The following is a 27,914-nucleotide window of genomic DNA, read 5'->3' on the forward strand; positions in this document are numbered from 1 at the left end:
GAGAATATTTGCATATTTGGCTTTTTTTTTTTTTTTTACTTTATGCGACCTACTCTGTTTTTGTCCAGTCATTTTTTTTATAGTACCACAGTGCAAGAGTGACAAATGCAAAGCTGTGTGGTTCATAGCCAGTTGTGAAACAGGATTAGACATTTATGTGAGGTATAAAACTTTTACAGAGGGGGTTGTTCCCCTCAGAGGCACACAGAGAATTATCACCCAAATCTACAGTCCGTGTGGCATTTAAAGCTGGGGTAGGCATTTATCTGGAAAAGACTAAAAAGAAAAAGCTCCCAAGCTGTTGGGATGTACAGATAAATTCAACAAATATAACAAAAAATGCTTTTAAAATAAATTGCCTATCCTAGCTTTAGGCCTCTTTCAGCTCATTGTTTTGGTTTTATGGTCTGCAACTTACTACTGTCTCACTGCTTTTTTAGCATTTTGTTGTATGTTATCATTTGGGTTTTATTGAGACCTGTATGCTTGTGCTTGTATACTGTATGTGCTCTGCTGCATATACTTTTTAATTGCCCTGCTGGGGATGAAAAATAACAATATGAATTGAATTGACTTGAACTTTGTTTCCAAACTGTAAACTCAACATTTTATAACTTTATAAAAATTATGTAGCTAAAGCATTAGCAAACAGTTGACATAGAGCAACATTTTCATCCCATTGGAGTCATTTGTGTCCACCTGATGAATGTAAGTCTATTATTCACTCTCCTTTTAACTCTGGTTTGGTCTTCATCAACTCTTAAGAAAAATATCTGGCTCTTTAGCTGCTAAATGTTCCACTTTCCTCACCAGCTAGTCTCTAACTTTGTCTGTTTTCTGTTTGGTGCTGAGCAGGTAGTGCAGTGGGTTTATCAGAGACTGACTCATACAACAAATCTGCCGTAAAACCAAAACTATGAGCTAAAAAGAGGCAAAAGAGCTCAGTAGAGCTGTGGAGTAGTTGAGTTTCTGCAGGTTTGACACTACAAGTGACCTCTTTCTTGTTACACAGTCATGATTTTTGCAGAAGAAAAATGTATTAGTGGAGACTTAATCCTAGAGGTAGTCATGAAGTTTTTGAAAGCAGATGAAAAGACAGAGAAAGAAATATGGCAAGGATTGCTGCTGTGTATGGCAGATAAAGGAATGAACTATTTGAAACCAGGGTTTACACATTAAAAGGCAAAAGGAAGAGCTGTTTTGCTTGTTGTCAGGAAGGCTGATCTACCCTGAGGAATAGTTCAAGGTACATTTTTCTGTTTGAAAAGTTAACAAGCCTACAATGTGTGGACTGCACCCCTGTGCCTGCCCCACCTGTTTTTATCAGAGCAAAAGAGGAGCTCGATTCGATACCAGGTGATGACATGGTTGGCAACAAGTCTAGCATATTGAATAGCAGGGAGTGGGTGCATTGGAAATATCAAGACAACCTAACCTGGATAAGAAGAAATATTTCATTAGGACAGTAAATTCAGGATATCAGCCACCTATAGAGAATAGACGAGGTGTGTGTTTACAGATATTGGACACAATCAGGTCCACTCCAGACAAAGAGCTGTCTGAGTTTGGAAGAAAGTAATGCACTGGGTGTTTTACACACAGAACCACAATTGCAACCTAATGAAGGAGTGCTTTGTTTGGCGGGAATCAGTTTGCACAAAAGAAAAAAAGAAATTCACATCATTGCCATTCTAATCAGAGTCACACTTCGCAAATCAACTTATTCTCTCTTGATGACAGTAGCTGCCCAGAATATTGATGAGGTTTTGATGCAGTCATTCTTTTTTCCTTTTTTTTCTCCAAAATATAGTGACAGATATGCGTGCCTGGCATTCTGAATGTTATGCTTCTTACAGCAGCAAAAAACAACTTTTGATAACCTTTGTTGGTCACATGCTGTGTGTTAAAATGAGGTGGTTAAGATGAATAATATCAGGAAGTTATACTTGTGACATTCATGTATTGGATTTTCTTTACATCATAGAGTTAAAGGAAAAATAGGTTATGTTGTTACTGAGAAACAGCACAGAACAACCATAACAGTAGGACTGTAGCTGCAGAGCATTCATAGATTAGTTAATCAATACAATGACTGTGAAAAATCGGTGATCAACTCTGAATCAGAAAGAAAATATCTCCTTTTCAGGCCTGGAGGAATCTCAGTCCACTACTCTCTCGTCTTTGAGATTAACTCACCTAAAATCAACTCTGAGAATTCAGAGACAGCGACCAGCACTCCACAGTCTGCAGTTGACTCCAAGCTCAAGGAAATGGTGACCAAGGCTTTGCGTGAGGAGGCGTCTTTGCCAATTGATCTGGACTCGCTTAACTTCGAACCAGGTACAGTGGCAGCATCTCCTCAGAGACATTATTGTCACTTTTATATTGTTGTTTCCTTTCCTTTTCGTTTAAATTAATACTAAATGTAAAATACTGTATACCAAATGGTGTTGCTGCATTTAAATATTTGAAATGCTTTGATTTTATAAACCCCATCTGTCCACTAAAGCCAGTTGGTGGTAAAAATTGAATAATTGATGATATTTCGTCTGCATCTCAAGTCTAAAAATGCTTTGTGCTACTTTTTTTGACAGAATCTGTCCTCCTACCAGCACTGACATCAACCTCTTCAGTAGAAGTGGTGAATGAGGTAAGAGGTTTTGCAATTGCTACTGGAACTAGACTCAGATAAGAATCATATTTAAATAGAGTTTGTGATTAAGTATTCATTGTTGTGATTACAGTGAAGTATGTTTAATGCCTCTTGCATAATACAAATGACTAGCATGCCATAACCTTAAATGCTTAAAGCTACATTAAGTGACTTTTGGCCACAGGGGGCAGAAAGTCTCCAAAACAAACAGACAGAATTATGGCCCTGCATAATGTTGGCTTAAAAAGGTTGTTATGGGTAACATATTAGCAAACAACTGCATATTTACTGCGAAAAGATGTGTAGAGTTGCATGAGTTGGTGTTGATTCTCAGTGGGATTGGCACTATGAAGTGACACTTTTACATTGCACAGAGTGATTTTATTCAATGCTTATTAAACAAAGATACATTTTTATTTTATTGTTATTATATATCATATCAAATATATATTCTATAACATTATAAAAGCGCACATTTACCTGCATATGCTCATCTATACATGAATTCAAAGTGATTGAAAGTGAAAGTGAAGTGAAAGCATTTGTGAAGGTATGTAGTATACAAAGACCTCTCCTAAAAACTCAAGACAAGATCAACAGAATTACATCAAATGGTAGTGCTTAATAGGAAGTAATTAAATTAATATAGCCTATGTAAGTGAATTAATTCACTATATTTGATAACCATATTTGATGGTTTTTGTGTGCTTGCCTGTAGACTAATTTCACATTTTTTGAATGATCAGCTGACCTGCTGTGCACTGACTGAATGACTCTCTAGGGGATATAAGCAATTAATTGAAACTAATTAATAGTAAGTGTATCAAATGAGCGCTGTCTCCATTTTCCTTGTAATTAGTACTAATAGCTCTTTCTAGGGATCTTCCTAATAATTTACAGGTCAGAAATTATAATGAAGCTATAGAACTCAACCTTTGCAGCCTTTTTTCTTGCGTTCATCATATATTCATCTCTTCACAGTCCAGCGAGCCTGATTCCCACAACGAGTTTGAAGTTTTCACTGATGAGCCGGACGTTGATAAACCTCGGCTGGTGGTTCCCCTCACTCCGTTGGAGAAGGAAAACGCCCTTGTGACCCTGCTGGATCCCACAGCTGTCCCAGATGATGAGATGACTGCAGTGACTGGTGGGATATCAGAGAGCAGTGATCAACCCCCGGCCCCAGAGGATATCAGTGATGAGTCAGAGGAAATTTATGTGAGTGAACCCGAGCAATCAAATGAAGAAGGGGAGGAAGAAGAAGTGCTGTTCATTACACATGAGATTGAAACCATTCATCATGATGAAACTGGTGAACTTGTGAGAGACTACATCCCAACTCCTTCTGTGATTCTCGAGATGGAGACAGATGCTCCATATATCAATATGTCTCCTAACCTGATATCAGAGGAAGATCTGACTCCTATTGATGAGGACAGCAAAAATCCCAGTTTGGATATTATTCAGCTTACCCCTACCACTACTACTCTTGCTGAAGAGGAGCCGTCTGACTTGGGACTCCCAGTCACAACACTCTCAGCCATCACAGGCCAGCCACCCACTGAGCCAACAGCAAACATTCAAGAAGAAGTTAACGCTCTCCCAGATGAGGAAGAGGTAGATTTGGGTGTACCTAACAGTCATAACCCCAGTGAGGCTTCGGAAACAGAGAACCAGGATGTTTCAGAATTAGAAACTGATGTTGAATTGCTAGAACCAGAGGGAGAGTTAGTGGCGGAACCTGATGAAGAAGTCCTTGAGGTTTTGGTGCCAACACCTGAACTAACTGAGGTGTCTGAACCAGAGGAAGAGAATTCAGAAGAATCAGAATCAGAGATAGGCATGCCTGAAGTTTCAGAGCCAGAGGAAAAAGTAGAGGAAGTCTCAGAGCCGGAGGAGTCAGTGGTAGAAAACCAAGAGGAGTTGGCAGTTACAGAGCCAGAGGATATGGCAGTTGATGTTACAGGAATGGAGGAGAATGAGCTTGAAATTTCAGAGCCAGTAGGGGTTTTAGAGATAGAAGAATTTGAACAAGGGGCAGAACCAGACTATAGCGCAGTTGAGGTTTTGGAGGAGGAAGGAGTGGAAGAAGTTGAAGTTTTGCAACCAGAAGAGGAAATAGTTGAAGTTACAAAAGAGGTAGAACAGGTTCAAGAACCAGAAGAAGATATAGTTGAGGTGTCAGATCCTGCTACAGAACCAGATGCGATTGATGTTTCAGAACAAGTTCCAGAACCAGAGGAAGAGTCAGAAATAGGTGGATATGTAGATGAGGTTTCAGAACAAGAAGAACAGGTGGTTGAAGCTGCAGGATCAGAAGAAACAGTATCTGAAGTTTCTGAGGAAACAGTACCTGAAGTTCCTGAGGAAATAGTACCTGAAGATTCTGAGGAAACAGTACCCGAAGTACCTGAGGAAACAGTACCTGAAGTACCTGAGGAAACAGTGCCCGAAGTTCCTGAGGAAACAGTACCTGAGGTTTCCGAGGAAACAGTACATGAAGTTTCCGAGGAAACAGTACATGAAGTTTCCGAGGAAACAGTACCTGATGTTTCCGAGGAAACAGTGCCTGAAGTTCCTGAGGAAACAGTACCTGAGGTTCCTGAGGAAACAGTACCTGAAGTTCCTGAGGAAACAGTACCTGAAGTTTCTGAGGAAACAGTACCCGAAGTTCCTGAGGAAACAGTACCTGAGGTTTCTGAGGACATAGTACCTGAAGTACCTGAGGAAACAGTAGCCGAAGTTCCTGAGGAAAGAGTACCTGAAGTTCCTGAGGAAACAGTACCTGAGGTTTCTGAGGAAACAGTAGCCGAAGTTCCTGAGGAAACTGTACCTGAAGTTCCTGAGGAAACAGTACCTGAAGTTCCTGAGGAAACAGTAGCCGAAGTTTCTGAGGACATAGTACCTGAAGTTCCTGAGGAAACAGTACCTGAAGTTCCTGAGGAAACAGTAGCCGAAGTTTCTGAGGAAACTGTACCTGAAGTTCCTGAGGAAACAGTACCTGAAGTTTCTGAGGAAATAGTACCCGAAGTTTCTGAGGAAACTGTACCTGAAGTTCCTGAGGAAACAGTACCTGAAGTTTCTGAGGAAACAGTAGCCGAAGTTTCTGAGGAAACAGTACCTGAAGTTTCTGAGGAAACAGTACCTGAAGTTTCTGAGGACATAGTACCTGAAGTACCTGAGGAAACAGTAGCCGAAGTTCCTGAGGAAACAGTACCTGAAGTTCCTGAGGAAACAGTACCTGAGGTTTCTGAGGAAACAGTAGCCGAAGTTCCTGAGGAAACAGTACCTGAAGTTTCCGAGGAAACAGTACCTGAAGTTTCCGAGGAAACAGTACCTGAAGTTTCTGAGGACATAGTACCTGAAGTTCCTGAGGAAACAGTACCTGAAGTTTCTGAGGAAACAGTAGCCGAAGTTCCTGAGGAAACTGTACCTGAAGTTCCTGAGGAAACAGTACCTGAAGTTCCTGAGGAAACAGTAGCCGAAGTTTCTGAGGAAACAGTAGCCGAAGTTCCTGAGGAAACTGTACCTGAAGTTCCTGAGGAAACAGTACCTGAAGTTCCTGAGGAAACAGTACCTGAAGTTCCTGAGGAAACAGTACTTGAAGTTCCTGAGGAAACAGTACCTGAAGTTCCTGAGGAAATAGTACCTGAAGTTTCTGAGGAAACAGTACCTGAAGTTTCTGAGGAAACAGTACCTGAGGTTCCTGAGGAAACAGTACCTGAAGTTTCTGAGGAAACACTACCCGAAGTTCCTGAGGACACAGTACCTGAAGTTTCTGAGGAAACAGTAGCTGAAGTTCCTGAGGAAACAGTACCTGAAGTTTCTGAGGAAACACTACCTGAAGTTTCTGAGGAAACACTACCTGATGTTTCTGAGGAAACAGTACCCGAAGTTCCTGAGGAGACAGTACCTGAAGTTTCTGAGGAAACACTACCTGAAGTTTCTGAGGAAACACTACCTGATGTTTCTGAGGAAACAGTACCCGAAGTTCCTGAGGACACAGTACCTGAAGTTTCTGAGGACACAGTACCTGAAGTTTCCGAGGAAACAGTATCTGAAGTTTCTGAGGAAACAGTAGCTGAAGTTTCTGAAGAAACAGTACCTGAAGTTCCTGAGGAAACAGTACCTGATGTTTCTGAGGAAACAGTACCTGAAGTTCCTGAGGACGCAGAAGCAGAGGTAGTTGAGGAGGAAGCACTTGATGTTGCAACACCAGCTGAAAAAGAAGAGGTTGCTGAGGTCCTGGCACCAGAAGATGAGGTTGTAGAGTCAGAGGAGGAAGTGGTAGAGATTTATGAAGTAGAACAAATTGTTGAAGCTCCAGCATCAGATGAAGGTGAAGTTGAACCAGCAGCTGAACCAGAATCAGAACTGGAAGAGCATGTAACTGAAGTGACAGAAACAGGAGACGAGGTAGTTGAGGCTGCAGAATCAGAAGAGGAGCAAGAAGGGGATTCAGAACCAAGTGAAGAAATGGTAGAGGTTGTAGAGCTAGCTCCAGAAACAGAACCAGAACCAGAACCAGAACCAGAGAAAGAGTCAGACGAAGTACCACTAGATGCACCTGAAATCCCACAGTCAGATGAGGATGTAGTTGAGGATGTAAAACCAGAGGAAGAAGTGGTAGAGGTTCAAGTGCCAGAGGAAGACCTAGAGGACATTTCTCAAGCACAAATTCCACCAGAAGCTGAAGGAGAGGAGTTAGTTGAAAATCCAAAACCAGAAGAAGCTTCAGAACCAGAGGAAGGCGCGATTGATGTTTTAACATCAGCAGAGGATCTGCCCGGGGTTTCAGAGCTAGAATCAGACGAGGGGGTTGTAGTTGAAGTCACAGAACCAGTACTTGAGGAAGACATAACTGAGCCACCAGCCGAATCAATTAAAATCCTTCACCCCTTGGATGATGTGGACGATCTTCACTTTAGAGAGGATGCTGTTCATGTTGTGGAAGATGTCGAGTTCCTTCAGCCCATCGGGCCTAACTATAACCAGCCCCATGAGGTAGATAATTTGCCCGTTATACCAATAGAGATCCAGCCTTCTGAAGGAGACGAAGGTGAACCTGACCATGAGTATCCCATCATTGATGACTTTTACATTGAGGAGGATGTTGACAGCATGGACACTCAGGTGGAGAGTGATACCGATGCCGTCACAACATCAGAAACAGACACGAGTGACCTGCATTTTGAAACAACCTCTGATAAAACAGGTGAGGATCAGGCATCATTGGCTGTGCAGCGCATGAAATATGATGTAATTAAACGCATTGAATTATGGTAATAGAATTGTGCACTGACATTGCAGCAGTTAATTAAAGATCCTCTGACATATTAATGTTCTATTTTTAGGGCTCTATGTCTGCTGAAATGTGCTTGTCCTTCTTATTTATTTGAAATGCAGTAAACACAAGCTGTTGACTTTAATTACCTTTTCTGTTCTGCAGATATTGCGATAGGTGCTGTACCAGTGTTTACAATTATTATTTGGTTATCAGTGAGGAGTCTAAGTGTGGCAGTGAGGATTCAAACTGAAAATTCAGTATGAAGCAGTTTGAATGTATTATGTATAATTCTCATAGCAGGCACATTTTTTTGTAATTTGTGGAAATCCTTTGTGAGAACTCATGACTTAATTCAGCCTTTTTACCTGATATTTCAAAGATGTGACAGCTCCAGACAACCAAGACACATCAGAGGGCACTGAAGTCAAAGAAGACTTGCTGGAGGAGACACAAGAAAGTGATTCATCCCCTGAAAGTGTAACAGCAGTACCAGTTTCAGACTTCTTCCCCACACCTCCAGCAACTTCTCTCGAGTCTGAAGTGTCCTCACCCAGCCCAAATATAGACTCTGGACTCTTTGAGGTAGCGGAGCAATCTGTAATCTCCTCTGCTCCTGAGTCTTCAGAGGATGACAGCACAGAGCCTGAGGAAGACTTGGAGCAAATTGAGCCAAGCATCGTAATTATGGATGAAGACTTAGAAGAAGCAGTAGAGGAAGTAGTTGAAAGCCAAACTAGCCCACCGGCCACTAATGAAGACGTCATCGATGTGACTATAAAAGACTTGGCGGTGGAGCTGGACCAAATAGACGTGGCAGTGACGGAGGCAAACGAGCTGCCGGACGAGGCGAGTGGCTTCCCGACAGTGGTTGAGGAACACCCCTCCAACAGCGTCACAGTCCCGCCTCCAGTGAGATACCTGACTACGCCCGCCATGACCACAGCCAGCCATGGCAGGGAGCTGGTGGTGTTCTTCAGCCTGCGCGTCACCAACATGGACTTCTCAGAGGACCTCTTCAACAAGACGTCGTCTGAATACAGATCCTTGGAGAGCACCTTCTTAAATGTGGTGAGTAGGAGAAGAAAATTAATTGTAATTAATTTTTGAGAGTGCACATTGTATCAATGATTCAATGATAGAAAAAGCTCAGTCACCTTTGGATTTTGACTGGGAATGTGGAACAGAATTGTAGGCTAGTGCCAAACCATGCATAGCTTTAAAAACGTACAGAATAATCTTAAAATGGCCAGTATCGGGGTGATCTGATCTCTCTTCTATATACCAGTGAGCAGTTTAAACCACCTGCAGAAGAGACAGAGACTGACTCTCATATAAAGGCAGTTGCAGTAGTTGAGATGTTTTTGTTTTCATTCTGAAAGTGTTGTGCAGAACCCCTGCGAGTCAGACCTGCAGATTCAGATTGTTGTTAATGGATATGTTTTGGTGTTTTGGATGAAGAGAGAAAGTGAGGGAATTATTTCAAGCTCAGGCAGGTAGATATAGGTCTTCATTTTACTACAAACAATGATTCTGCTAAATGAATAAGGCAAGCAGAACATGCAATGGGAATGCAGTCATAAATAGATGAAGACGACTCCTTGTGGGAGAAATGCCAACCAAGACGGCGGCGGCATCAGTTTAACCTTTCATGAATTTGAGACATTTAACTAGGTTTGTCTAAAGGCTCTATTTCATCACATTTGCATCTTCATATTGTTAGCAACTATCAACATTCTTGAGTCAAACTCTTAAATCAAATAGTGCTCAAGACAGGAGCTCAACTCTTATTCCCACCACTTTTATCAGGTACTTTTTTTTTTTTACTAAGGTTGTTATTATTGCCAGTTACTCTCACTTGAATGCAGCTCTGATTAGCACTCCTCCCTAAACAAGTGAGTAAATCCCTTCAAAAAGCAGAGAGGCAGCAGTTTAATTTAGATGCCCTTTTGGCTGCTTGTGCTCGGCTGGTTTGAATCAGTTGGATCAGAGTGGCAGGGCTGTGTGATGAAAAGCTTTTCTTTAAATTCATTAAGAAAACTCCCTCTGAACTCGGCTGCATTTGGAGTACTTTGTTTTCAAAATCAGATATTCAGAAATAGAACATATATACATCTCTATAAATGCATGAGAAAATAAAAATATAAAGATATTTTTGGTTAATCTAATGATAATTTTCTCGATTAATTACTCTGTTTTTTGCGGGAAGTTATGGAAATTCTGATGATCAAATATTAAACGTTTACTGTAGATTAACTAAGACTGAGTAGTTAATTCAGCTGTTGTAGACTGAGACATTGATGTATGACTTGTTGGAATTAGCAGCTGTTTAATCAAGCCTTCATCTGTAGCCTCTATTGTGGTCGGTCTTCATCATTCTTAGAATAAGAAGAAATAACAATATGTGCATGTGTGCATATAACAATATATGCATGTAAAGCTAAGACGTGAGGAGACTCTTTAGAGATTCCTCTGTAGATAAAGGGTGGAATGAGCAATAAGGCCCAGGGTTAAATGTAAGTGTTTTCCTGTATTTAAGATGCACAAAACCACAATTGATTGTGGCACAAAAGCTCCTCTGTGTGTTTTATTCTTCATTCATGTGATTCATTTGTGTTCAAGGACTCACCAAATGTCTTAAGAGCCTTGAAAAAAAATGACATATTTTATATTTGTTGATATGCCATGAGTCTTCTCTGTTGTGGATACATTTTCATATCAAACAGCAATGATTCATCAGTAAACCATTCGTACTGGGCCGTTCCCAGTGTGCACTATTAGAAGGTTGCTGTTCTAGCAGGACGCTCCCAGGTGTGAATATAAATGAACTGGCTGAGAGAGTTCAAGCACGGCCAGCAAACCTTCATTAGATAAATAAAGAAACAATCTTTAAGAGCGTTGTGTCCCTCTGAGCCTCAGAACATGTTCTAAACATGACAATAGCACTGAAATAAATCACAGTAAACAAAAATCAATTGGAACATGTGTCTTTGTTATAACCTCGATTAATCTTTGCATTTAGCCTGCATGCAGGCAGAGAGTTAGGAGCAAATGTAGAGGCATATGCAACGATCCCGTGCAGTAGGTGGTGTGAATTAAGATGAAGAACTGTTCATTTCAGATGTGTTGAGGCTGAAATGCAGCTTTTGAGCCGTAAGCAGTGTCCAGATGCCTGTAAATGTTTCCCCTCACTTTTCATTTAAAGCAAGTCAATGTCCAGTTATTTGTTACGAGTATCTCAGTCTCCACAATTTACAATATACAAACTTGATTCCTATGAGAAATGATGCAGATTAAAATGCAGCATGACAGAATTATAATAAAACTCAGTTTCAACAGATCTACAGTTGAGACTAGAGACAAAGCAGCGTACTGGCGTGTTAAATGAGGAGAAACCAACAATGATAATAATAATAACTTTATTTTAACAGCACCTTTCATAACAAAGTTACAAAGTGCTTTACAGTAAAAACAAGAAGTAAAAAGTAAATGAAATCCAAAACATAAAAGTCAAGATAAATAATGAAGAACAGTTACACAAATTACCATCACTTAAGAAAAAGCCATAAAATAAAAATCAATTGAGGGGCTCGGACAGCAAAGGTCCAGTCACCCTCTAGTGATTCAGAAACCATTGATAGGGCCCTGCAAGAGGATCAGGCTCATACGAAGTGAGCAGGTTGCTTTTCTTTGAACATGTTAAAAACCTGGCAGCAGCGTTTTGTGTAAGTTGTAGTCTCTGGATGTTTCATCTACTCAGACCTGAATAAAATGCACTGCACTTTGGCTACCAAAAATATTTTCAATTTGAACTTTTATTCCAAAGGTGCCCTGTAGCAAGTTCAAAGTCTCAAAGTGTGAAAATAAATGTTGAAACTGTCTGTCAAGATGCTTAACGCTTTATCTCTTGTCCTAACGGTGTTTACTCAGCTTCACAAGAACAACCTGCTGCATTAAACTTATTTAATTAGATCAAGCAACCAAACTTCTGAGTAAACTGCGTCACAAAAGTCTTTGCCCAGCCTTTGGACTGATGCATTTTAAGGATAAATGCCTTGCTGAAGGGTACAAGGACCACAGGAGGAGCTTTAAGAAGGTTTTTTATTTGTCTGTTTAACATGAGGAATCAAAACAGCATCCTTTCAGCCACCAGGTTTGTCTCAGTGTCCTCAAGTCTGTTGTTGCTTATCCCTGACAGTGATTAAAAAAAAAAAATCAATCCAAACACTGAAACTCAGTAATTATCACATGAATAGAATATATTGGTTCAGGCTTATATGTTGCCTTATTAAAAAAAAAAGTGCTCTAAATCCTTTGGAGACCCACATTTTCTGAAAAGATTTTATTATTCATTTTGCTGAGCAGTTTTGTTAACTGCATCAAAAGAGGTAATTATGTACGGCCATATGGGAATTATGGAAACAAAATTGTTGAGTGTTTCAGTTTTTTTTTCAGTATAATTGTGTGCTCTGTAGAAATGTGGAACTTCTGAGGCTTTTTGAAGCGTTTTCTGTGAGTTTAACTGGATTCTGAGAGATACTAATTTGTTGATATGCTGTCTGTTTTGAGATTGGAACTCTCTCTAAAGAAAGTGACCTTGATGATAGAATAAATAAGTGAAGAAAACAGATAAGTGAAACAAACTGAAGCCACCGTTACTCATCTCAGCAAGCAGTGTGCTGCTTAACTGCATCTCCTCCATAAACAACATTATCACATCAGTGGCAGTCGCTACCAGTACCACTTATAAACATTTTTAGAATTTCAGGATATATTATTCACACACACACACATATATACAGACACATAAAAGCAACAAAATAAATTTCCTACTGCTGCTTTCATGCAAAAATGCTTATAAATATCTGTGAAATGTATGAAATAATAACTTTCACTGATAAATTTGAATTCATTGAGATTTAAGCAGCTGCCTCAGTAGGTGTTGTGAGGTATGTCTGTAATTTAAGAGCATGAAACCTCACAATTTTCCGTTAGCATTTTAAGATCCCAATATAACTGACAACAGTTTGGTTTTTTAATAGGAGTGCACAAAACAGAAATATTAAAGTCCAACAAAAATCACATTTAGTCGGCCCTTTTTGCAGTCAAAAATAATATCAACAATATGAAAAAAGGTCTTTGGGGAAATATCAGAAATGCTCCTTTTTTCATCAGTCAGGTGGAGTGGCATGTTTGATTGACAGCAGCAGGCGTTTGAATGATAGACAAAGTAAACAAACTGCTGTAGCTACAAATAATGGACAGACAGTGCGGTGTTAGCATTGGCATTAAAGATTAAAAACCACACTAGAACCTAACGGGTCTGAAGCGACATTCGCAGGTATGTTCACATGCTGTTTAATGTGCTGCAGCTGAGCAACTAAATAGCTGTCTCGCCTGCTAATTGACGTGAGCAGTGCACTTTTCCGCAGTGAATGCTGGTTTGGTGGCTTGTTCAGCAAGCTAAGGTGCAGGACAAGAAGTGTGTTCATGTTTGTAAGTTAGATAAGACAGAGACTTTAGCAGGAAAGCTAATGCGGGTCATTGTTCAGAGTCTGTGGCTCTTGTGTTTTGTAGCAGGATGCAATCAGGCTCAGTGTGACCGTCTGCTCTGCCTATGATAGAACGCTATGTTTACAGCTTTATTTATCTAATGTTTTTTTCTGCTTCTTTGCAGCTAATGCCTTACCTGCAGGCAAACCTGACCGGCTTCAAGAAACTGGAGATTCTCAACTTCAGGAAAGGCAGCGTAGTCATCAACAGCAAGATGAAGTTTGCCAAGTCGGTGCCGTATAACATCACTGAGGCCGTCCACTGTGTCCTGGAGGAGTTCTGCTCCGCTGCTGCCCAGAACCTGCACATCCAGATCGACACCCACTCTCTGGACATTGAACCAGGTATAAAAAAAACATTAGCCTCTTTAACCTTCAGTCTCTATCATTACAAACTTGTCCAAACTTTGTTCAAACCCACAGAACTTAAAATTACATTTTAAATTGTACTGGAGATCCAGAGTTTCCAGAGATACCAAATATGTCTGGCTGAATTTTGGGAAAATGTGTTTAAACTGATGCACAAAACATATCAAATATTTCCATGTGATGGAATGGTGTAGCCATAAAAACACTGAGTCTTGGGTTTGAATATTAAACTCACTTTAAAAATCATGTAGCTTATATGAAGAGATGGAATAAGCTCTTACAAAATATATAAATAATAGTCAGACAGAGAGGAGTAACTTTTCCTTTTTGAGCTTGAGGGGAATTTAAGGGAAAAAATAACAGTTGAACAGGTTAAATGTTGGTAGTTTTGTTGTTTTGCTCTACAGACACTTATTTCCACTCTAAGTCAAAATACCTCACTCCTCTAGCACTGTGAAATTTTATTATGATCTACATATATTATAAAAAATATTAGTAGTTTAAGAGCAGGCAAATAGCTGCTGATAGAACAGGCTTGACACATGGTTGCTGATGTAGACTCTCCTTAACGATGAAGAAGCAATATTGACATAATATTCTCCTGCCTGCAAAGTGAAACACGATACTTGATCTAGTGAAATTTCATGATGAAGGCCCGTAGGCCTCTCCAAAACAGATTAAATAAAAACTGAGCATTATAACCTTCACGAAGTAAGGAGTCATTGCAGGGCTATTGTATTAGACTGCATTAGATTAATTTTATGTTGATCAACTAATTGATTAATTGTTGCAGTCCTAGAAACCAGTACAAAGACAGACTTTTTTCATTTTACAAACTATAATGAGCTCATCAATAATTTGGTTTTCTTTATGTTATATTTTCTCAGAAAGCTCTACATAAACAAGAAGCCCTTAATGGCTAATTTCCTAGATTACAGTTGAACCAATTTAATGCATTTTTTAGTGTATATCAATAAAATTTTATTTTTTTCTATACTTAATTGGTATATGGGGAAATGGCCTTAAATGTTTAGTTTTATGCCCCATAATCTTTATTGCATACAACTGTATTTTTCTAATTTCACACTGGTGGAAAACAGTAAACTTGATACAGCTACAGTACAGTGATGTCTTACAATAGCTTTTTATGTCTGTGAGACAACACAAGCCAGCATCTTATGATAAGTCACATTATTGTATCAGCGGTGCTTCTTTGTATGCGTCTCATGCTCGATAAGCTTTGTATTGTGATATTCTCCACAGATGAGATGGAGGCAGAGAGCAGAGATCACAAAGAAATAGACTCGGTAATTAGGTCTATATGTCAAATCCACCATTACACAGTGGGACTATACAGAACATAATAGTGCTGGAATAATAGTGATGAAGATGAGAAGTGAGCTGCAGAGATGGGAAGTGTTGCTGCAACATCCACTACCTCACAGGTAGCTGATTGTGTTTCAGCAAATCTTGATTGGGGATCAATTTCTTGGTGAAACAATACTCTTGTACAATTGGCTCGTTGTTATTAAACACAGACATGTATTACTCTTATCTACACTTGAATTTGCACTTTATTAAAGTTGCAATACCATTAAATGACATGAAAACACTCCATTAATAGTAAGTTACACATTTAAAATGTTACTTTAAGCCACTTTTATTCATATTTTTAGTCATGCTATTGGGGTTGTGCTGAAATATCTGAAATACTGAAATATCTCAACAACTATTGGATGGATTGCCATGAAATTTTGTACAGACATTCATGTTCCCCAGAGGATGAATCCTAATGACTTTGATGATCTAGTTTTTCCTCTAGTGCCACCATGAGGTTGATATTTTTGGTTTTAAGTAATATGTCTCAACAACTGTTGTATAGATTACCATGAAATTTTAATTTTAATTTTGTACAGATATTCATGTTCCCATCAGGATATCTTGCTTCTAGCACCATCATTTGGTCAGAATTTTATTTGGTTAGAATCCCAGATAAACTAAAATCTCCATCAGCCTCAGCTATACTTTGAGTTTAGTGCTAATTGGCAAATACTATGTGCAATGTCAAAGGAGTCGCTTGTAGTGAACTAACTGAGAACCACAGAGGCTCTAGAGAGCTTTATAGCATCTTTTCATTAATTCCCCAAATGACTATTTTGGTTCAGTCTCAGTTCAACCTGCATCAGCAGTAGCAGCAGTTTTCAGCAAACAAGCTTTGATAACACCACTATACACTACCTGCCCAGCAGCAAACAGCAGGCAGACAAAGATACAGACTAGCTGGTGAAGAAAGTGGAACATTTAGCTGCTGAACAGCCAGATATTTTTCTTAGGAGTCGGTGGAGACCAAACCTGAGCTAAAAGGAGAGTGAATATTGGACTAACATTCACCAGATGGACAGAAACACGACTCTAAATGAATGATAATGTTGCTCCGTAACTGCAGGATATAAATAGGCCACTGTTTGCTAACATGTTTGACATATCAACTTTATATGGTGATGAATAATATATTGTTGTGCTTCCCACAAGTGGCCAAAAACCCATTAATGCAGGGTTAAGTGAAGTACATTTTGTTGACAATACTCTCATCATGCAGAATGACTCTTTTTAAATGTTTTTAGTGTGACTCATACTGGATTTTTGAGGCCAGGGCTGATGTTGATGTTTGACTGCTGATTGCAGTAAATCGGCCAATAACGGTCTTTTTAACATTAGAGCTGCAACGATTAGTCGTTTAATCAATTAGTTGCCAACTATTAAATTAATCACCAACTATTTTGACAAACAATTAATTGTTTTGAGTCATCTTTTAAGAAAAAAAGTCTAAAAAAAGAATATTTTCTGGTTTCTTTAGTCTTCTGTGACCGTAAACTTAATATCTTTGGGTTGTGGACAAAACAAGACATTTGAGGACATCACCTTGGGCTTTGGGAAACAGTGATCGACATTTTTCACCATTTTCTGACATTTTATAGACCAAACATCTAATCGATTAATCAAGAAAATAATCAACAGATTAATCGATGATGAAAATAATCATTAGTCGCAGCCCTATTTAACATAAATGCACAACATAAATATTTTGATAAGTATCTTTGAATTTTAGTTATTAAAGAATCATGAACAGATGTGGTCTCTGGTTTCTGTACTGACATGTCTTGTTACTTATCAGTCAACATATACTGATGTTAATATATCTGTGATAAGATCAAATTGGCCGATAACATGGCCCTGGCCGATGTATCAGTGAAGCTGTAGTTCCTGTCTCCCTCTGTGCATCCATGTCGAAGCCCTGACTCAAACACAAACACACACATATACTTGTGGAGATATGAATGATCTACAGCTAAACGGATAGATACTGACCACATGTTGTGGCATCACATGACGTACATCTCATCCACGACCATGAAACCCTCCAAACATTCTAATTTCCCCAGAGTGCATCTGACGTTTAGTCTCGGAAGCTGTCCACGCCAAAGGCTAAATCTTACATTTCAATGCAGACCAGGAGCTGAGGATCTCATTAAAATCAAACACTCCTCAGTACCTCCTGGAGAGAGGAGGCACGGACACACATTTCATGAATACTAATGTCTGCTGTGCTTTCTCCCTCTTTTCCTCTTCTCACAGCTGATCAGGCCGATCCCTGCAAGTTCATGGCCTGCGACGAGTTTTCTAGCTGCGTGGTGAATGGCCGGACGAAGGAGGCTCAGTGTCTGTGTGAGCCGGGCTACCAGTCGGTGGACGGCTTGCCCTGTCAGAGTGTGTGTGTCCTCCAGCCGGACTACTGTCAAGGAGGGGAGTGTCATATAGTTCGAGGACATGGAGCCGTGTGCAGGTAAACTAGTAGTTTTAGAAATATCAGGCTGCGTTACATGATGACGTGGCCCAAATCTTTTTGCCTTCAAGTGACTCGAATCTGATTTTTTTATATCAGATCTGGGCCACTTGCATATATGGTCCTACATCTGATTCATATTCGATCTCTGGCTATTTGACAGCTGTCAGAACGCTCAGATTGAACTTAATGTGTTTTTTTTTTAACATCACATTTCTCTGCACATATTGCCTGTCATTGTCATTTAGTGCCCAGTAAAAATAAACATGGAGGAGAGCAACAACAGTGATGAAGGTCAATGGAAAAACGAGGAAGTTTCAAATTTGTTGGATATTTACGGAGAAGCTTCTATTCAAACCAAACTGGGAAGAACTTATCATAAGCTTATCACAGCTGTGTCATCCATGTTTATGATTTGACTGTCGCACAAATGACTTTATTGTTGTTATTCTTGTGTGTCTGCAGCCCATATTTCAGTTAAATCTGCACGTGTGGCAGTTTAGGACCTCAGTGGTGTTCACCCCAATGCCAGATACATGTCACTTAGAAACATGCATGTGAACCATCAACACAAAAAGATCTGATCTGAGTATTAAGGCCTGTGATGTGAACGTAGCCTCAGATATCATCCAGTCAGTGTCGTCCAGCTGAAAACTGAAAACAAAAATCTCTCAAGACAAAGAAGGTTTATTTTATTGCACAGTTAATACACAAGATAATTCAAAGTGTGTTTTATAAGGCACTGAAAAATAATGCTGGGATCAGACTACATGACATTTATGTCTTCAGAGAAGGTCGCTGTGTCAGATTTGGTGATCACAGTGCCTTAAATTTATTCATTACGTGACTTTCAGAATCAGGACTGTAAACAATCATGGCGTCTGATGCCTCATAGATCACATTACCGATGTTGACAGTAGAAATAGGGCTGCTTATCGACCTTCAAATCTTCTTTGGGTTTGACCGAAATGTGTTTGTGACACTGAGAACTTTCTAAAGTGGCCCTGAGGTCCATACAACACTTTACATCTGCTTTGTTGTATGTGTTTGTTTTCTGTTCTGTTAAATGTAATTGTGTTTTCAATTTTGTTAATATATTTTGTGAAATGTTGCATTTTCTGCTTTGTTAGAGTTTTTTATGATATGTTGTTGTGCTTTTTTCTTTTTTGCTAATGTGTTTTCTTAAATGTCCTTGTATTTTCAGTTTTATCATTTTGTTTTGTGAGAATTTAGTTGTATATTCAGTTATGTTGTCCAGTGTTGTTGTGTTTTGCACCTCAGGGCCACTTTGACTTTGGCCTCTTTTGTGAAATGAAGAAAAAAAATTGTCAATATTTCTCAAGGCACGGTATTGAAAAAAGTATTTTTTGGTATCAAGCTTAAAAAAAATCAATCTTCTAAATAGAAACAGATGTTGTCCTGGACTTTGTCCCACACCTGAAGGTGTTTGTATTGATTCAAAGGTCGAGCCTAACGGATGAGTTTGGTACTTGCACCCTCAGAATTTAGGCTGATCGAGGCAACTGTGGCTCAGCAGGTTTGGTTGTATCCTCACAAAATACCCTTTAGAAAGGCACTGATGTTTGGCAAGAAAAGGTTTGGCCCAAACAATCTTCTAGGTAGAAACTTACAGGATGTTGTTGTTGTTCAAGATAAAGATCCACATTAGAAATCGTGTCTCTTTAGTCAGTAAAACCATCTGCCACAAAACAACTAGAGCTGAAACGATGAGCAAAAGCAAATATAATGAAAAAAATTCCAAACATTCTCTAGCTGCAACCTCTCAGATGTGAGGATTTGCTGCTTTTCTGTGTCATATCATTGGAAACTTTCATCTTTGGGTTTTGGACTGTTGGTTGAACAAAATAAAACATATTAAGATGTCACTTTGGGCTCTGGGAAGTTGCAATGCACATCTTTTCACTATTTTTTTATTTTACAGACTAGTATTTACCTGGAAAAATAATTGACAGCAACCCCTGGATTTACTCACACAAAGCTTTAGGTGGATGAATTTTATCCTAAAAGTAGGCGTTGCACTGACAAAGACCTTGTTGATTGGCAAGTGTCAACGGCAAAGTGAAAAGTTTTTAATTTTGCCTATCCACAGCCTTGATTAAACAATATCGGTGCATTCATCAAAAGCTCATATTGTCCAAAAGCTTAATTAATATTGTGGTTCATTAATTGTGTGTCAGTTCACTCACAAAGCTTTTTGTCCTCCGGAGATTTTATTCAATTATGAAACTTTAACTGAATTAAAAGTTGTTGCTTGGACTGTTTCATAAATTGCCCTTTAGGGAGCCACAGCACTTTCCAGACTGTGACGCGTATAGACAAGGAGACTTTGTTTACATTCAGAAAGTTTGGTCGACAGGGTTGAAAGACTTTAAGGATAAGGCGAGTTTTATACTCGATTAAACCCCATGAAAAGACCAAAACCAACAATTTGTTAGTCTGTCTCTCGATGCTTTCTGACTTCTCCACTCTGTCTGTGGCTCTCAGCTCCAAGGTCATTGTTTCTTACTGGAGACATGCATCTTTAAAAACACCTCACAAACATATAGTTTCACTGGCCACTGTAGTTTTTACAAATGTCACTCAAACAGAAGGAAATAGTGCGTATGTTGTCTCAATCATCGAGGTCATGGTTATCCAAGGAGCGTTGAACTGAAGGGCAACTGGACTTGGTTGAAGGTACTTGTTGCATCTCATCCAAAGGGCTTCTTCAGTTCTAACTGACTGGTGTGGAGTCCCAGGTTTTTAATCTCTGTGGGGTCGTTTTCAAGGTCACTGATACCACTGGGTTCGTTAGTGCTCCTGGCTGTTGTAGTAAAAGTCGTTAAGAGTCGTTGGAGTCGTTGGAGTCAGCTGGGGCCAAGTGTAAATGACAGTCGTTGGAGGTGTCACATGAGGCCAAATGTGAATGGTTGTCTCCTGAGAAGGGTGTTGTATACCTCTCCCCCCTGTTGAGAGATGGTTTCCCTACTTCGACGTAGATGGCCTTCACGCCTCTTTCAAACCATCTTTGTTCCCTAACCAAAATATGTACATTGTTGTCCTTGAAAGAGTGACCCTTATCTTTATCTTATCTTGGTGTAGGTAAACCGCTGAGTCTTGATCTGCGGAGCAGGCCCTCCTGCGTTGAGCCATTTGTGTGCTTAATGGTTGTTTAGTTTCCCTGATATACGAGTTTGTGCACGTACGAGATTGCTTTTCTTAAAGCTTGTGGATACTGGACCTTTGTGAAAACAGCCACAAGATCCAGGAAGAATATGAACACTGCAGGTGGTGAAGAAAAGAAGAATAAACGCAACAACATTGTCATTCCTTATGTGTCTGGAGTATCTGAGAAACTCAGGAGGATTTTCAACAAACACTGCATCCCTGTGTTTTTCAAACCCAGCAACACACTAAGACTGACCCATCCAAAAGACCCCACACCCAAACACAAGAAAAGCAATCTAGTTTGTGCAGTCCAATGCAGTGAGGAATGTACCCTTGTATGAGAGAGGTGAAACATCCCCAGGTATTTTCAACCAAGTCCAGTTGCCCTTGATTCAACCTTGGATAGTGCATTTGTTGGGGACTATTTTCAGTAGCAGATGAATCCACATCTGGTGCTCTAGTGAGTATTTCTGGCAGCAGCAGGACGTCGTATGTGGGATTGTGTCAAAATAAACTACAGTTTGTGTTCATGGTGATGAAGGAACATGTCACCCAGTGCAGCTGTGTGGATCATTGATGTGTTTTTAATAGTTTTTGTTCAACAATGGAGGTCTGGGCACAGAGGAATAAGATATAGCAATAACAACTTGTTAGATCGATTCATTGTTGGTTTTGGACTTTTCATGGGATTTGTTAACAATAAGAAAAATACAGAATATCACCAGATTTATCTCTGAATAAACTCACTGAATGTTTTTGACCACAGAGCAGACCACTGTGGCTCCTAAGGAGTGTCTTTTAAAAAATAACTTAACACCCTTAGAAAATTGTGTTTGTAAAGTACTTTTTTCTAATTTTTCACCTAACAAAAGCACATTTTTAGCTTGGTAACAAAGGCAGTTTGTGTGACAGCTCAAAGCTTACCTGGACCCCCAGTAGTTTCTATCATTTCCTTCTGGTTTCTCCGTTTTTCTAAACTATATATGAAATGTTTAGTCAATTAATCAATTACTCTGATCAATCAAAAGAAAATGTATCAAACGATTTGTATAGTTCATTGGTTTTTTAAGACAAAATGGCCAAAATTCAATGGCTCCAGCTTCTCCAATGTTAATATTTGCTGATTGAATGATTTGGTTTGGTACTGTTGGTTGGATTTGGAGATAACAGCTGGGGCATCAGGAGATTGTGAAGGGCAATTTTCACAACTTTTCTGACATTTTAAGGATCAAACAAATCTTTTCCTCAAATTGCGTCAGTCTCAGTCTTTTCACGTCCACTTTCTGTTCACTTTGTGTGCTAAATTTCACTTCAGGCCCAGTTTGAACACATTTAGAGGTCAGCAAAGAAACAAAAAGCTACACTTTTATGTACTCTTTGTTCTTTTCTTTGTCCTCTGTTTGTCTTTTTTTGTGTTCACTCCCCTGTGCTACAGTTCAACTCTCACATACAGACAAATCTTTCTCTCACATCTCCAGAAGTCACCACTGTAAATCAATGCTAAGTTGATTTTTAACGGAGAGAAAGCATCTCTTTTATTAACTCCTGGCTCACAGTTGCTGCTCTTTTCTACTGCCAGAAAAATCTAATTTCAACCTTGTTAGACTTTAGCACCTCAGCTCATGACAGAGATTTTTCTGTTGAGGCATTAATTTCCCATCATCTCAACCTTTTGGAGAGATATTTTTAGGTTACATTCTTATTATCATTTCAGACCTGTTGGACTCTCAGACAGGAACAATTTCATTTTCTGAATCATTATTTAGCCTCTGATGAGATGCTACTGAGGTTATCAGGCTGAGTGCAATATCATGAACACCTGTATGAACTAATGAACCCCCAATACAACAACAACAATAACAACAAACTGCAATATAAAGTCTCAACAAGATTTGCATTTAGATATTGCGGAAAATGTGGCTTGATGGTGGCGCTGTCAGCAAAATCATTAGGAGTCTTCTCCTGGGGACCATCATTATTCTGGTTTTTTTTTCAATCTGGCTCATAGTTTGTTGAGATTTTGATTTGGATGGTGCATAAAGGTGGGCATACACTGCGTTTTTTATTGATCGTGTATGTTGTGTTAACTCACACTACACATGAATAGGGTCTTCTTCTTCGTATGGATTTCCAGCAGACTGGATGTCTTGCAGCGCTTTACTGCCACTCACTCAATCCTTTGACAATTTCAATAAAGTTCCCTTCAAACAAGATTGTTTACAACAATTTTGAGTATGCAGCAAAGAGAAAGTCAGTTTTACTTTTAGCCGCTTCAGTTTGTACAGAAACAACCCAAAAGCTTGATTAAGTTTGTCACAGTAGATTCTATCCACATAATGCATTCTCTGGTTTGTTATACTTATGTACTGCAAGAAATGCCAGATATCCAACAGATCATTGATCGTTCAGATGTTTAATCAGGCGTCATGACCTCAAACCGCACATAAAATGACAACCAATCTGGCAGAAATTCAGCCCGATTCTAAAATCAGTTGGAGTTGACCAATTTGTGGTTAAAACTGGGCTGAATCTGGATGCTCTCTACCAAGCTTTAGGCTGTTTTCAAACCTGCGTAGTTTAGTCCGGTTGAATGTCAGTCTGGTTGGTTTTCCTCTTTGGTACGATTCGTTTGGGCAGATCTGAACATACTTCAGTCAAAACCACAGCACAGAGACACTTTAGAGGAAGTGGTCTCAGTCCACTCATAAACAAATTCTGGAATTTGTTTGCGGTGGCAATGTGATCCGACCTCCATCTGACTGACTACAAGGCAGCAAGTTTGAGTGAACTCAACAGTTGCTAACAGCTAGCCGGAGAATGAATAAAGGTACAAAATGGACTAATGACAAAGTACATTTCTCTCATGATATAATCTGACCAATGAGATGAGAGAACGCTCTAACCTGGTTTTTAATGATGGATTTTGGTTCACTTAATGTTTCTTCTGTGTGAAAAGAAACCGATCCAACAAGTTTATGGACTCATCCATTGATTCAGCCCAGAACAAACCAACAGCTTACAGCTTTGATGCCTTTAATAAAGCTGCTGTGTCTCAAAACTTGCACCATGAACAACATGAAATCATTTTTTTTTAATTATGTGATTTTACAGTACATGTAAATTAATCTTTTTCATAACCAATAAGGTAAATTTAAAAAAAGATGAATGGCTGTCAAGCAAAACTGTTTTTCATTCCTTACTAACTAACATTTCAGAGACACAGTTTTTATCTGACAGTTAGAAAATGCTTTCTGTCGATGTATTTTTATCCCAAAAAGATTTACATAAAATGACAGTAAAATATATCTTTTTAGGAATATCAACTTGGTTCCTTGTTCGGCACGAATTCAAGTGTCTTTAAATAACTACTCTACAGTAAAGGACACTAACAGAGCAGAGTGAAAAGAGCAGATTTGCATGCTAGTGGCTGCAAACGATGAGGATGACTTGAAATCACCTAAAGCAACGTTAGACATTTAATTTACTGACATTTAGTCGATACACTGAATGTCTTCACTCGCGTGTGTGTGTATGTGGTAGCAGTTAAGTTGAGTAATTTTTCTTCAAACTGAAACCACCGGGGTTTACTCCGTGTGAATATTTGATCAATCCTACATGTACCAGCAGTGGAAAAAAACTGCAGCTGGTTTCCACTGTGAAATTTAAAGTATCAGCAGATTTTCTGTCTCGTCTGGGGGATTGGAGGGGTTCTTTGGGGGTTGCAGTCGTCCCCCTGCTGTCTGTCTTGGATTTGCCACCTTTCATTAACACTGAACCCTGTTTGGACTAATCCTGCATCCAGACCTGCCAAGAACAGGACAGAGAAACAGAAAAAAGCAGTCAACACTGAACAGAACCCAGAAGGTTAATACTGCAGAGCTGCACATTCCTTTTAATCTTATTTGGCCGCTTGACAGCACAGAGAGTCGGTGGAAGAAGCAACCAATTCATTTTGGTGCGAGATAAAAGCTTGTTAATCAAAAGATTCCCTGAAAACTTACTGAGGGAAGCTCCTTCAGTAGTTTTCTACTCCAAATGCTGTTGTTTAGGTATTTGTCCTTTACCTTTGCCCCTGGTACTCCAGGTCACGTTTTTATCCTGCAGCACACGGCAGCACACGCGTGTTGGCTTACCGACAGAGATTTGTTTTAGTTTGGTTCTCGCCCATGTTAGTGTTGGTGTAACAGACAGGTTTCTAAGTTGTTAGTCATGTGTCTTTAGTGCTACAGTAGAGTCATAAAGTCTATCTGTAATACAATTTACTGGCTGGCTGAAGGTTGGTATGGCTAATAGATTTTTATAGGTTTTACAGGTTTTAAAGTGATAATCTTAAAATATTGTTTTTACATTTGCTGCAAACTGCTAATGTGTGAACCACCGGTGGTTCGTACCAGTCAGGGTCCCCGTGAGGATTCTTGTGTGATCTTGCGTATCCAGCTGCTCGCAAGGTAAGATGGTAATAGACGTGATAGACAGATGGTTCATTCAGTCACCTGCCAAGTATTTTTTGAAAGTGCCTTCCCTTTTCCAAACAGTTTTGAAGGACAACTTTGCAGATGATTCTGTGTAATAGACCATCTGGTGCATCAGGTTAGTGAGGTCCAGCCAGGTTTTTTGAATTTAATGTTAAGGAGAATTGTTTTGATTACAAGATTCTGGTTTCACTTCTCCAAAATTGGCCTGTTTGATCCCACACAGAATTTTTCACACAATTCATATGAATAACGGACAGTCCTTCAACAAAGTATGTAATGTGTTGGTTGTGGCTCGCAGTGATGAACCTACGGAGAATTATCAGTGACTCTGCAGCTCCCCTTGGCTTTACAGAGCGTTATAGTGAATTCAGCTCATTGTTTAGCTGTCCGGCTGCAACTTTACTGTTTTGGTTCACTCTCAGTGCTCTCATAGTGTTGTTTTTCTCTAAAAAGCCACTGTACACTACCTGCTCAGCACCAAACTGCAAACAGACACAGTTAGCTGTAGACTAGCTGGTGAACATAGTGGAGCATTTAGCAGCTAAAGAGCCAGATATTTCCCTCAGGAGTTGGTAGAGAGCAAAACGAACCTAAAAGAGTATTGGACTTATATTCACCAGGTGGACAGAAACACGACTCCAAATGAATGATAACGTTGCTCCGTAACTGCTGGATGTGGAAATAATCAACTGTTCAAGTTGAACAGTTCAACATATCAACTTCAAAGCTGATGATATGTCACTGTTGTGTTCACTGCTCGTCTCCGCTGCCCCAAAGTGGCATAGGAGCCACTCGTTAATCTACAATAATTTCTAAAAGCGGTTTAAATTGTGTTGTTTTTCAGAAACACCTCTTAAAGCTTGAGTGCGGACTCTTGTCTCTGCCTTCTGGCAGTGAGAGTAATTACAAAACACTGTTGACACATGCTTACATCATAGGCTCTGCTGTAGCCTACTCTGTTGCTACTGTTGTGGCTGTTAAACGGTGGATAAATTGTTTTGAGCGTCACACAACCCTCACAAAATGACTGGTTTCATTATCAGAATTTGATGTATTCAGTTCGATAACATTTAGAAAGTCTAGAAGATGATTAATTATTTTATCCTCATTCAGGTTAACAATGAGCTAACTAGAAGTTAGCTGCTCAACCAGCAGAAGTCTCTCGTGCGCATGTTTTGCCCATAGAGCATGGCCAGCATGGGAATGTCAAACCCGACACCAGATTAAAAACTCTGTATACTGTGAAGTACAGAGAGATTTACCTGGTGGCGAAAGGCTTTATCAGCATCGTCTGAACTTGTTTGGCAGGGCTTGAATGTAACGGCTGTTCATTTATATGTAAAAGTTCAGCACTGCAGGTTTAAGCTTAAGGTTCATAAGATAGACTCTCTGATCATCTTAGTTGTTAGACACTCTTAAGAAACCGTGTTTTTAAGAAACAGTTTTGTCTGCTGCAGCCACCAGACCAACCAAGTGTTTTATCAGTCCATGAAAGACAAGCGAGTGTTTACACTTGAATTACCTCCTGTGATCTGATATCAGAAGGTTTCATGTTTGATCTGAGCAGCAGTGTGAAGTGAAAACGGCCTCCAGAAAGACACTAAACATGTTTTAAGGCTCCACCTGCTTGTTTATTGCAAATAATGCACGATAAAACAGTGTAAAATGAAAATGTTAACTGTGCTGAGGCTTCATCCTCACAGGAGCCGAGTGTCAGCTTGTTTTTTTTTAAACTCAGTGATGCAGAAGGGACTGTTTCATTGTGTGAAGATAAATCTGAATGAAAAGCTTTAGATCAGTCGGGGATGGTGAACATATGTTAGACATGTGGTGCTTGACAGAGGACTAAAACAATAAAGGATACCTTGAGGTATATTGTCTGTGTATTTTCACATAGGTGATTTCCCTGTTGGGAGGTTTTTTTTTCCCCCCACAGCCTCTGTTCTCTTCTGCTCTTTTGTATTTCAGCACATTTGCGGTCTGCTGCAGGTCTCCACTGGTGTCTGCTCCCTGAATCTCTTTCAGACAGAGAGATAAGAGAGTCCTCCCGCTGGCTTCATGGTGCACTCCTGTCGCAGCACATATGCAGAATTACTGTAGTTGCAGTTCATTTTCATACCTGCTTCATTTTTCTCTTTTTACAGACACAAAGGCAGATATTCTCTCCCAGGCCTCGCCAGTTAAGAAATATATATCGGGATTGGACGGCACCTGAGAATACTACAAAAGGTAAGGGGGCTCGTCGCCAGGAGCGAGGTTGTTCTGGTTAAATCCCACAATCCCACAACCCGCAATCATGTGTTACTGCTGGTTAAAACTACCATGCACACTCAGCAAGGCCTGGCTGTATAAATTAGAGGTGAGTAAGGTGATAGTGTTATCAGATGATCCAGAGAAAACCCCAAAGTTTGTACGTTGCACAGATGTGGAAATTAAATCCAAACCCAAAAACAAACATGTGCACACCATCATCCTCCAATGATCATTTTATTTAGACAGATTGCTGGGCAGTAATCCATCCTGCTAGTCAGATCCCAAATTGGTTTACATCAGCTGTGTGTTTAAGCAG

At 39.6% G+C, this 27,914-nt stretch overlaps 1 protein-coding gene across 1 annotated transcript in view; it reads left to right on the plus strand.

The window, feature by feature from the left end:
- The window catches only part of LOC121882774 (titin-like), a 54,850-nt gene that overhangs the window by 21,676 nt on the left and 5,260 nt on the right, over positions 1 to 27,914 (plus strand). Inside the window, exons 10-16 of the mRNA XM_042391216.1 lie at positions 2,147 to 2,340; positions 2,595 to 2,650; positions 3,635 to 7,868; positions 8,320 to 9,008; positions 13,615 to 13,834; positions 17,495 to 17,702; positions 27,490 to 27,574. Coding sequence (XP_042247150.1) covers positions 2,147 to 2,340; positions 2,595 to 2,650; positions 3,635 to 7,868; positions 8,320 to 9,008; positions 13,615 to 13,834; positions 17,495 to 17,702; positions 27,490 to 27,529 — 5,641 coding nt within the window. The 3' untranslated portion in view covers positions 27,530 to 27,574. The remainder of the gene's footprint in view (positions 1 to 2,146; positions 2,341 to 2,594; positions 2,651 to 3,634; positions 7,869 to 8,319; positions 9,009 to 13,614; positions 13,835 to 17,494; positions 17,703 to 27,489; positions 27,575 to 27,914) is intronic.

The sequence above is a fragment of the Thunnus maccoyii genome, chromosome 17, assembly GCF_910596095.1.
Source record: "Thunnus maccoyii chromosome 17, fThuMac1.1, whole genome shotgun sequence".
In the NCBI taxonomy this organism is placed as follows: Eukaryota; Metazoa; Chordata; class Actinopteri; order Scombriformes; family Scombridae; genus Thunnus; species Thunnus maccoyii.